Genomic DNA, 12,464 nt, shown 5'->3' with positions numbered 1-12,464 from the left:
CACCACACAGAACCACATTCTTTAACAGGTTTGGTTTCATTGGGTTTTTGGCATTTTGGTGCATGGCCTTTCAATCCCTCTTTAAATATTTTGTAATATGGTCCCTTTTGGACTAGATGCCAATTTCTCAGCCTCTTTTTCAGAAAAGCAGAGCTGGTGAATGTGCACAGTGTTTCTTGGCTGTAGCATTTAAATGGATATGAAAGCTACTAACACGCAGTGCAGTGTGTGCATGTGTAAGGGTTGAGAGGGAGAAAAAACTCTGCAAAATGAATTTTCAGAGCAGTGTACAGGGAGTTACATGCACAAATGCCCTGTTGTTTATGGGATTTTTGTATCCTAGGTTGCCATGAGTCCAGACTAAGTAGGTTTCCTTCAGCCAGTCAGCCACAGAAGAGTCTTCCATTCTTCTGTCCAGTGTCTTTGTTCTGCTCCTAGTCTTTCCTCTGGCTCTGAATTGGTGAACCATGCTGCCTCCACTTTGTGTAGATACTATTCTTGAAAAGAATGCTCATTCACTCTCTTCCATCTATCTGTCCCCCTCGCAAAAAAAAAAAAAAAAAAAAAAAAAAAAGGCAAAAATTTAAGTGCAGTCTTCACATTTTTTGGAAGATTTTTCTTTTTTTTCAAATGAGGATTATTCCCTGTACGTGGCTTTGAAAATGAGAGTCTGGGCAATTTAGTTAATTATTGCTTGACTGCAAATATTTTATAAATTGATTTAATTATCTTTTTTAATTCAGCTTCTAGCTCTAATGAGAATTCTGTGTTGATTTTAAGCTTTGGAGGGAGGGGGTGGTGTTGGTGGGATTGCAGGTTTTTATGCCAGCTCTACCATATGCTAGTAGTTGTTTAGCAGAGAAAAAGGTGCCATTTAACAAATTAACCATATTGTTATCTGACTTTTTAAGATACATATATTTTCCTCCTTTCCTCAGCATCCTGAGGTATAGTTTGGTAGTTTCTTAGAAAATTGAAGATGGTGCTTGTGTTTAAATTACTCAGGTATAGTGTAGTTAATTGGCATTCTGCATGCCCGTGTGTGCTTTCACCTCTATGTGATCGTGTTCACTACTGGGCCTTAGCTGTTTGTGTAGTTATTCTGTTATTCAGGACTGTATAACTAAACCCATCCAGAAAAGCTGCACTTTCAGCTTGCTTCTCTAACAAGAAGGTGTGCAGTGGGTCTGCATTTCACTTTGATGGAAGTAAAGAAAAGACCTATTTGCATTATTCGTATTCTTTTAAGGAATGTTCCTTATAAATTAAATACTTAATTTTTTTTCTTTTTATTTTGCATTTTTACCTCTGGGAATGATTACTTTTAGCACCAGCTTTTGTACAAGTGTTCAAAACACTGATGGAAAACAGGATGTCTCTTACTCTTTTAAAAATATTTATCAAATTTTCCTGTTTATTTTAAGCCAATCAAAGCCAGTGGTAACACTTAGAAGCCCCACTTTATGCCTGTTACAAGCCCCCTATTTACAGGTGCTCCAGCTAGTTCCAGTCTGATTTGAATTTGGTTCTCTGAACTGCTCCTTCAAATGAAATGTTATGAGGGAGTAATGAAGCAATCAATGAACAGCCTTTTTTTTGTGTAAATAATTAAACAGTTGCATCTAAAAGCAGACATTGCATTAATACAAAATTCACTTACTAGGAATAATTGTGTGTAGAGGAGGGCAGCAGTGCTAGAACCCTGCTGCTAAACTTGTCCCTAATGAGTCAGAAAATTGCCATTTTAGTTGTAAGAGAGGGAAGAGTCACTAGTACACAAATATTTTCGTATTTTCAGTTTACTAGATTCCAGAAGATGCTGAATGTTTTTTTTTTCTAATATGTCTGCTTTCTTTTTGCTTAGAGATGTTTCTATACACCTTACTCACTCATGCATTCATGTGTCCTAATTGTGTAAGCCACCCTACTTTCCATTTTAATCATAAAAACTGAGATTACATTTAAAAAAGTAAAACAGCAATGGGGCTCATGATTCAAATGCCTTCTTATTCAGTCCTGCTGATTTTTTTTTATTGTCGTCTTTGTTATTTTATAATTTGGTTTTTGTCTGTTTAGATTTTAAAATGCCTCAGGGTTTATAATTGTTACAGCCTTCATGCACATAATATTTGTACAACACTTTATGAACAGTTCTATTGCTGGGTTTTAATAGATTGCCAACACAGACAAACACATAAGCTGTGTTTGTAAATAATGCAGTAATTACTGTATTTTTAAATTTTGATTTCTTTTTATACATCTAATTCTATCCCACTCAACAAGACATTTCAGAAAAATGTCCTGGATTCTCCATGCATTAGCAAAAGGCTGTTATTAACGATCTCCTCCATTTGCCATAGATCCTGTTTGAAAAGTACAACAAAATTGCAGAAGCCATCTGAAGTTTCAGGCTTCTGCTAAGAAATTATTATTGGAAGCATATCTCCATATTAATTTTTAATCTTTTTCTAACATTATCTTCCTTATGAAGATTAAAGCCAAAATTAAGTATGGTATCAGTTTCACAAAGTTTTTCTTAATCTTACTTCCATTCTGGAATTCTACTGAAAAATACCATTTTCTGTGTTGTGCTGAGCAGTTCAAGGGCAGTGTCCCCAGAATTTTCTCCCTGTTAAGGCATGGCCAGCAGTGCCTTTGTATGCACCCTGAAAGTCTCCAAAATAGCTGGTGGTCATAATACACCAAAAAACCTCAGAACCCCTGTTTGGCCCTTTTTAAGCCTTGAAATGGGAATAGGTAGCTGAGGAGTCTTCTGCCAGCAAATAGCCAGCTTGAGTAGACAAATGTTAAGGAACTCTGTGACCATTCGTTTACAGAAATGAGGATAAGGCTGCAGGTAAGTGTATTAAAGAAGTGTTCTGCATTTCCTGGGGTAGCAGAATAGCTCCTTAGGGGGCTGTTCAGAGCCAGAACAGGATTGAGCTATTTTGCTGTAAGGCTCAAATAGATCACCAAACAGTTGCTCCTTTCTCTAGAAAAACGTAAGCAAACTTTGAGACAACGTAAGGAGAGTTGTTGGAAGAGGCAATTTAAAAGAAACACCAGGTAGAATAGTGGAGCAAAGGGAAAGAAAACTGTAAGGATTAAGTAGTAGACTTTGGGAATGGAAGAGAACAATGACATCTAAAGATCTTGCCTCATCTTGCTGAAAACTGAAGACAAGGATTGGAATTTGATGCAGAAAGTCTCAACAGGCTTGATGGGAGTAAAACACCATAGTCATAAGGGTGCCCAACAAATAAAGAGAAGGTGAAGAATGAAACTGGAGTTTGAAAGTTAAGAAATAGACCAGAGAGAAGGATTTGCTTATAGACAGTATGAGAGAATTATATGATAGATATTACAGCTTACAAGAGTGCTGAAAACAAGCAAAGTTTTATGGTAATTATTAATAAGCAAGAAATGATAAAGGTCTCTAACTCAAGTGAAAGAAGAGGTAGGATGCTGAGGTTGTGAGCTTGTAGAAAAAAGAACTGATGGAAGAAGCTGAGAGATCTGAGTAGAGGAGATAATTTGATTTAGGAGAGAATAAATTGGAATAATTTCATCTAAGAAAGGAATTGGCTGAAAAGCCACATGGAGAGGTAAGAATTAATAATTGGAAACAGGACATAAGCTTACAAAGAGAGAGATTTAGAATTTGCTTGGAATTAAGGCAGTTGAAACTCTGGGCATTAATGATCTGACTAGGAGCACATTTGTGGGCGATACAGATATTTTTCATTCTAGTTTCTATAAATACAGGCACCTTATTTTAAGGTACTGTATTTCCATTTGTAGAAGGATGTGGCTAAATAGTTCTATTGTAAATGGAAAAACACACTCATAACATTTTAAATAATAAAATTAATTAATTTAAAATGTTAAATGTTGATAATTATTGGTAATTTAATAAAGTTAGTCCATAACATAATTAGTAAGAATAAAACTACTTCAGAAAACAGCAATAGTCTGCATATTTCTGGAAACAAAGCACAGATGATTTATATCCCAAAAACCAGTGCAGTGCAATATCCAGAAAAAAGAGGATGTTGACAGATGCTGCCAAGACAATCCCTGATCTCTGTGTCAGTCCAAAAGATTTCCTAGTAAATATTAAGAGGAAAGATCACTATTGTTCAGGCTGAGTTCTATTAAATAATAGTGAACTTCTGTAAAAGCAAAACTAACTTTTCAATGCACTTGGAATTTTTAGGTTTTGTCAGAGAAACATAGAAAATAAAGAATATCAGAGGGAAGATGTAAGGCAAAGTTAAAAGAAACAAAAATAGACCCCAGAAAAGACCATTGCAGGGCTTCTTTGTGAGGAAAAATAAGGGGAGAACTGAAGATGAATTCAGGGCAGTGCATATTGTCTGAACAAATGTTTCATGAAAGTAAAGGATAAAACTGAAAACCAAACCGAGCAAAACAAGCAACCAAAATGAGAAATCTGTAAGTATGCAAACACCAGTTTAGCTGTAGAGGTTCCTTTTTTTCAACTTAGTTTTTTAAATAAAATATTTTTAATTAATTTTTTAAAAATAAATAAATTTGAGTTCCAACCAAAGTAGTAGGATTTTTTCAAAGCAGTTATTTCAATTCTACATACAGATAAGGTAAAAAATATGGAAAAATACAGAGCACCCTCAAAAATGTTATATTCAAAGTTTGGAAATGCATAATTTTCTCCTAGAAGGGATGGGTTTGAGTTCATGAGTTGGTGAGAGAATTGAGGTATTTTTATACAATCGTCTGCCCTAAAAATATGTGATGCAACAGCAGTTCAGGAAGAGCATCTTTGCAGTTCTTCATTTGTTAAGTGTAAGACATATATTTGCCACCACCATTAGAAAGAGGGGTAAGGATTTAGTTTTAAAGGTGGTTTGTTTTTTTTAGCACAAAAGCTTAAAATAATTTGAGGCATCATCTACAGAGTATTGGAAAAATAGTGGTGTGAGCAAGCCCTATGTTGTTTTTCATTAGCAATAGACTAAATCCTCTTACAACTTCTAATAAAGAATGTAGTATTTGACCCGGTAATTGTATGGAAAAACGTTGATTTATTTTCTTTGATTAACATTGCTACGTGTTTTTTATCAGGTGAAAAGCCATTTCGTTGCGATGAATGTGGTATGAGGTTTATTCAGAAGTATCATATGGAAAGGCACAAAAGAACTCACAGTGGAGAGAAGCCTTACCAGTGTGAATACTGTTTGCAGGTAAGATGACTTGGTGAAATCTTTCGTGATTGACAAACAAAACACCAGTAGATTCCCAAGTAGTACAGACAGGGATTTCTCCATGTGTTGTAGTCATGTGCATACACATAAATGTATAACAAATGTTGTTTCTGTTAAAGTGGGCATTCTTGGTGCACAGAGGCACGGCTGGCTATGCTTGATTTTATTGACTGTGTACTGTTGTTTGACACTTCATTAGAAATTGGTAAAGTGGATGAATTGTCAAGTAAATTCGTTAGAATGAAAGGTTTCTTTCTGCTAATATATTTATTTTTCCCTAATAATAATGATCACCATCGTCATCTTTTTCAGTATTTCTCCAGGACCGATCGTGTGCTGAAACACAAACGTATGTGCCATGAGAACCGCGAGAAGAAACCGAACAGAAGTGCCACCAAAGTTGGCTTTTTGCCATCGGAGGAAGATTCTGGTTTCTCAACGCCTATGAAAGACAGCTCCTTGCCAAAGAAGAAAAGGCAGAAAACAGAGAAAACAAAATCTGGGGATAAGGAAAGTTCAGATAAATCGGAACACAAGAAGGACAAAAATGACTATTTGCCTTTGTACTCTTCCAGTACTAAAGTAAAAGATGAATATATGGTAGCGGAGTATGCTGTTGAGATGCCACATTCTTCAGTCAGTGGAACGCACTTAGAAGAAGCAAATTCTGGAGAAATACACCCACCTAAGCTTGTTCTCAAAAAGGTTAACAAGAGGAGTCTAAAACAGCCACTCGAGCAAAGTCAAACCATTTCACCTTTGTCTACATATGAAGACAGCAAGGTTTCAAAGTATGCCTTCGATCTTGTGGATAAGCAAAGTTTACTGGACTCCGAAGGTAATGCTGACATTGATCAAGTGGACACATTACAGGAGGGGCCCAGTAAACCTGTACACAGCAGCACTAATTATGATGATGCAATGCAGTTCTTAAAGAAAAAGAGGTATCTACAAGCAGCCAGTAACAACAGTCGAGAATATGCCTTGAATGTAAGTACCATAGCATCTCAACCTTCAGTAACACAGGCAGCTGTGGCCAGTGTCATTGATGAAACTGCTACAGCCTCAATATTAGACACACAGGCGCTGAATGTTGAAATTAAAGGTAACCATGACAAAAATGTCATTCCAGATGAGGTACTGCAAACTCTGTTAGATCATTATTCACACAAGGCTAATGGACAACATGAGATCTCTTTCAGCGTGGCTGACACGGAAGTGACCTCCAGTATATCAATCAATTCCTCTGAAGTATCTGAGGTCACCCAATCTGAGACGGTTGGAACAAGCTCTCAAGCTTCCTCATCAGATAAAGCTAGTATGTTACAAGAATATTCAAAGTTTTTACAACAAGCTTTGGACAGAACTAGCCAAAATGATGCCTATTTGAACAACCCGAGCCTTAATTTTGTGACTGATAACCAGACTCTTACAACCCAGCCAGCATTTCCTTCCATGGAGAAGGTCTACACATCTATACCTGTCAATAGCTTTCGATCAGGAATGAACTCTCCATTAAGAACAACTCCAGACAAGTCTCATTTTGGACTAATGGTTGGTGATTCGCAGCACCCTTTTCCCTTTTCAGGTGATGAGGCAAATCATTCTTCTTCCTCCTCTACACAGGACTTCTTGGATCAAGTAACTTCTCAGAAGAAAGCAGAGGCACAGTCTGTTCATCAAGCATATCAAATTAGCTCCTTTGAGCAGCCCTTTAGAGCTCAGTACCATGGGGCAAGAGCTGGAATATCATCTCAGTTTAGCACTGCCAATGGACAGGTGAACCTTCGGGGACCAGGGACAAGTGCTGATTTCCCAGAATTTCCCTTGGTGAATGTAAATGATAGCAGAGCTGGGATGACTTCTTCACCTGATGCCACAACGGGCCAGACTTTTGGCTAAGAAATCTTTGTAAATAATACTGGCACTTTAGAACACATTTGTCAAAAGGGGGTTGCTCTGTAAAAGATGGAGTTCTGTACAGCTTTTAAGAGCGCTATGTTAAAACAAAAGTAAGCTGATATTAGCAAGACCAATAACTGCTTCTTTCTTTTTTTTCCTTTTTCTTTTTTTTTTTTTTTTTATTTTTCGGTTAGCCACCAGTAATTGAACTGCCTGATGTTGGTGCCCCTATCAAAGGCAGTTTATTATTCACTTGTTTGAGTCCAGAAAATTCTTTACCTTCTATGAAATTTAAAATAAACAAAATCCCCAGGTAAGACTTTCCCCCATGATTGTTTCCTTGCTGGTTTCCTTGTATACTTTGGGAGGACAGTTATTGTCTGATATTATTCACCTTGTCATTTCTGAGCTTGTCAGCACAGTCATTGCTCTTCAGCAGGGAATCAACATGTACTAAACACACAGAATAAACAAGTAAGTTTCAAAGGTCAAGCAAAAACGGCTTTAAAAGATGGCGTTTTCTAGAAGAATAAGCTTCAGTCTCTCAAAAAAAGTTTTAGATCATGTGCCCTTTATTTCTGCTTTGCATTACCTTGAGTTGTGTTTGGAGGGAAAAAAAATGAATTCTGATAGACTAACTCTACTATTTAAAATTCTAATTAATTTAAAATACTTTAAACACTTTTTTAAAGCAGAATGCCTAACTGCTAAAGCCTTTACTTCATTCCTGAAGTAATGTGTATTTCTTTGTACAGCTGAATCTAGATGTAACTTTTTAATGACTTTTTCATACACAGATACCAAGATTTTGGAGTTTTAGTTAAAATACTCTATAGATGACATTCCCAATTGCAAAATGCTTACACAGACTGTGTATTCCAAGATTTAAAAGCTTAATTGTACCTTACCCTCCGTACTCATAACGATTAACATAGAGCACTTAGCCAACTTGATAGTTTTCGATTTCTCAAAAAAATAAAACCATTTTGAGATTTTTAGGTTTGATACGGTTGCATCATTTTCATCTCACACAGCTCCAGTAATTCTCTTCAATACACTTGAGAGTGGGTATCCTTAGCTTCTCTAAAAACTGTTTTGATTCTCTGTCTGGCATTTTGACAATTCAGACCATTAAATTTATTGAAGTATCCCTGAAAGCTGAAGAAGCAGGCATTCAGATTCCCTACCTTTTTAGTGTTTGCTTAGTGAAAGTCATTACAATTTTACCAACCCCAAACCGGTGAATGATGCTAGTGGACAGGATTTCTTTTTCCAGCCTAGGAGAGTGATCAGAAGTTTTCGTTGCATTTCACAGTATAAATAAACGACAAAGTTTATCCCTGTACCACGAATATGTTTTTTTGAATAGTACTTTGTCTTGAAGTATACGGTATGGTACGATAAGTAGTTCTGTGTGCATTTTTAAGGTGGTAAGATTTGAGTAGCCTAACTATTGTGTAGTTTAAGTTAACAAGTTACAGATTTTTGAACTGTAATGTTCATTCTATTGCACCTTCCCTAAAGGGACACTGTCTGGTAGTTTAAGGCAGTTTAAGCCTCATGTAGGCTGATTAACCAGGGAAAAACACACACACACACATATGGGTAGGTATGTTTATGGTGATTTTTTTAAAAATAGGATTGCATACATGTTTTTACACTGCTGTTGCTAGCTGGTATCTCTCAGACAAAGCCATCGGATAGGAGAAAAGACTGCATCTCAAGGGGCTGAAATATATTCTGTCTTTTAAGAAAGGACTTGAGCGGGACCTAGAACAATTCCCACCTCTTTTGAAAGCAGTAGCAATATTTTTCTTAATTTTCATTATCAGGAAACTGATCCTACTCTTTATCTTTTTCCCCCTGGTAGCACTAATACAGCACTAACTTCACTTGGTACAGTTGAGGGAGAAAGGGTATTTATTATCCATAGCTTGCTTCTCTTATTGGCAAGAAATACAATTTATGTAAACTTTTTTCTTAATACTTTTATATAAGAAAACAGGTTCTGTTTTGATTTGTTGACCCCTCTATCTAATACAATAAGGTGTTTCGGTGTGCTATGACTTACCAGTAGTTTTGCCCAAATATTTGGCCCCAAGTTAAAGAGCGGGCATCAGGAGAGAAAAGTAAATTCCTTTTGGATTATTGATGATACATTCAAAGAAATTTCTTTGAAAGAATATTTTTAAACTGATTCATGCCCATCTGGTTTTCTTCCTTTATGGTCAGTTTGGTTTTTTCACTTTCTATTCTATGTTGCACAGAAATAACATATATGGCCCCTATATCCCAGGAAGCCACTTCTTGTAATGCATATTTTGAGTGTTTCATTTCCATGACATCTTTGCTTGTGCTGCCTGAATGGCATCTTTGCTCTCATGCCCTGATGCTGCAAGTAGATGGCCATTAATTGTACTATTTGTTGAATACAGCAAGGAACAAAAGGCAAAAAAAAGGCCAGGTTATTACTGCACTGCCCTGGCCCCATAGGGAGGTAAGAGGAATAAAGCCTCCTTCTCCCTAAGGAGGCTGACTCAGCTTTATTTGAAAAGGTTACTGCATTGATACTCTGCTGGGAGAAGGTGATTTAGGAGTAAGGGAGAGTTGCTCTCACTCCATCCCATCTCCACACTTAGGAATTGCTCCATGGGAGCATGAGGGAGCAAGCTGTTGTACAGAGTGAAGGAACTTGCTCTTCCTGCAGCCAAATGGGAGTCACCTGAGGAACTGTTATCCCTTACGTCAGAACTCATTCCCTAGCCTGCTGCTGAGCCATTCCAGCTACACTCTGTGCCTTAGGACAGGCTGTGAAGTCCCCGTCTAAGCCACAGGGACTATCCCATAGGGTTCTTCCATATGTACAATTAAAAGTGATGTGAGTAGTTGATCCGCTGATGCGTGAAGCTTTCTGCACTGGAGGAGTTAGCCAAATATACTGCTATGATTTAGGTTTAACTCAGTAAAAAGCTCTTGCTTGTTTAATAATGACATTATTTAATAACGTCTTTCACCGCTCACGTTCTGCTGCTTTTAATCTACAGATGCTCATTCTTCATGTTGATCCGGTCACTGTTTGATTTTTAGTTTTTCATGTATGTTTGGAAAAAAGCAGCTTTGGTTTTCTGCTCTGTTCTTGTACTGATGCTGTTCAGTCAGTCGGCACAAGGCTGGGGTGAGTGTGTGTATTCCCCTGAGCCAACAACAGACATTCTTAATGAAAGGTCATGTAAGCACCAAATGTGTGTGTGTGTGTAAGGTAGACATTTTGGGGATATCTACTAGTGACAGAGCAGTGATAATTTTAAAAAAAGGGGAAACTGATGACATTTATTAACAAACTATATATATACACAATACATGTGTGTGTATATATATATATATATAAATATATACGCACTTATTAATAGGCCATATTTTGGTCCTAAATTACTTGACAGTGTCCCTTTTAGCATGAATCTTTTGATATGTTTTACCATTAATATAACAGACAATGAAGGAATCAGCTTGTAATGGTATACTAATAGGCATTTACATTTTCTTCCTTTGATTTGAGAATGAATTAATCATAAATGACAAGTTTTGGGGAGAAGGATTAACCATGTGTATTACTGTATGTTGGTTTACGAATAACAACATAAACAATTTCAATTGGATGATAAAAGAACCATGTTTATGATCTTGTGTCTCCTAGTGTTGTCTTTAGGAAAATTGTGTTTCAAGAAGAAAATAGGACAAGGAAGTATTCATGTGAAATAACAACTTGTATTATTTTTATATTATACTTGTCAGTTTTTTGGATGACGGGAGCTTTTCATTGTTAATTGAGAAGTACAGTAAAATCTTGCTAATTCGCTGACTTCTAAACAGAGCATCCAGTAGGTTTCTACATCCCTGATGGTCTCTTCCCACCTCTCTGCAATGGTCTAAAACGTACTGTAGCGAGGTCTCATACAATAATACTGTACTACTTCACCCAAGTATACTACAGCATCTACATTAGTATACTGGGAGATAGAAGGAGTATTGAAAACTAAATTACAGTTGTCAAAATAAATGAACAAAGTACATTTTGTGATGTGACATCCTTGCTTTTGTTGCCTGCTTCTTCGCTATTTTCAAAATTGTCATTTTTAAAGGGTTTCTAAGACATTGCTGCGAATTATTGGGGTTCTACTGTAACTTTTGGAGTTTATTCTAAAGTATTCATGTTCTCCTATGAAAACTTTCCACTTGGACAGATACATTATATTCCACGCTTGATCAGAATATTTTTATAGTATTTGTATCATGTGTAGTAACTATTTGAAATGAACCAGAATATTTGGATGAATTCACTCTGAATTTTGCAGCGTTGGATTACTTTATGTATGTATATTTGCTAACTAAATTTTCTTGGCTTTGAGAGCTTTGATTTTTATTCTTCTTTGTTTGCTTGTTTTAATACTGTTACAAATTGCAGGGAAAAATCCTAATACTCCTGGGAATCCAGTTGGAAATGTTAACAGGCAGGAATATGCTTATGCCGTCGGTACCAGTACGCATGTGAACTTTCAAATTACATGGTTGGTACTGAAGCAAATGAATAATGCCACAGTTTCATAGAGTTAAATGTTTTACTAAAATGAAGCCTTGTAACTTTGAAAGTTCATTCGACTTATGGTAATGCATGTTTATGTCAGGCATGTAATGCATTTAGCTGAAACTCACTTTGCAAAGGACAAGCACTAAGAAAGTATTACTGCTAATGAAAAGATGTGTCTAAGTTAAAATTTAAACTTTTCTTCAAGTTTAATTTGCTTTGTGTCAGGGAAATAAATTTATAGTCGCTTTTGCTCTACTCGACCTACAAAACCTTCTGTTTCCTTTCTAAAATTACATCTTTTGGTAGGAAACACAAACTGAGGCAAGCAAACATTTCTAAGACTTGTTTCTTGCTTTCCTTAATCCAATGGATGGAAAGGTAATATTGTGTAAACAACATTATTTTATTTTTTTATGCAATACCATGCTGTAAATATGATTTATCAAATAAGGATGTACCTATGATTGAATCTTTGATTCTGCACAGCTAGAGTTTATATATAAATATAAATGTGTCTTGACAATCAAGGACTTATGTCAGTCTTCCTTTATGACGTTTCTTATTGTTATGCATTCCATTTGTTTGACTTGAGTATTTGTATTGTCTGTAAAGTATGTAATGTTTTTATAGCTTGTTTAAAACAAACAAAAAAGCCTGTAAATATGAACTGATCACAGTACTGCTCTGTTAGAAGGCATAAGATGATGTACTGTTTGTAAGCAATAATACATGAC

At 36.2% G+C, this 12,464-nt stretch overlaps 1 protein-coding gene across 4 annotated transcripts in view; it reads left to right on the top strand.

Moving 5' to 3' along the window:
- The window catches only part of ZNF148 (zinc finger protein 148), a 40,418-nt gene extending 28,161 nt beyond the window's left edge, over positions 1–12,257 (top strand). For all 4 annotated transcript variants that reach the window (XM_032693328.1, XM_032693331.1, XM_032693329.1 and 1 more), the window contains 2 exons: positions 5,104–5,222; positions 5,556–12,257. In XM_032693328.1, coding sequence (XP_032549219.1) covers positions 5,104–5,222; positions 5,556–7,145 — 1,709 coding nt within the window. In that variant the 3' untranslated portion in view covers positions 7,146–12,257. The remainder of the gene's footprint in view (positions 1–5,103; positions 5,223–5,555) is intronic.
- The last annotated feature ends 207 nt before the right edge of the window (positions 12,258–12,464 follow it).

This window comes from Chiroxiphia lanceolata, chromosome 7, assembly GCF_009829145.1.
Source record: "Chiroxiphia lanceolata isolate bChiLan1 chromosome 7, bChiLan1.pri, whole genome shotgun sequence".
In the NCBI taxonomy this organism is placed as follows: Eukaryota; Metazoa; Chordata; class Aves; order Passeriformes; family Pipridae; genus Chiroxiphia; species Chiroxiphia lanceolata.
Note: the sequence above shows the minus strand (reverse complement) of the source record. Positions and strands in the feature narration are given on the sequence as shown.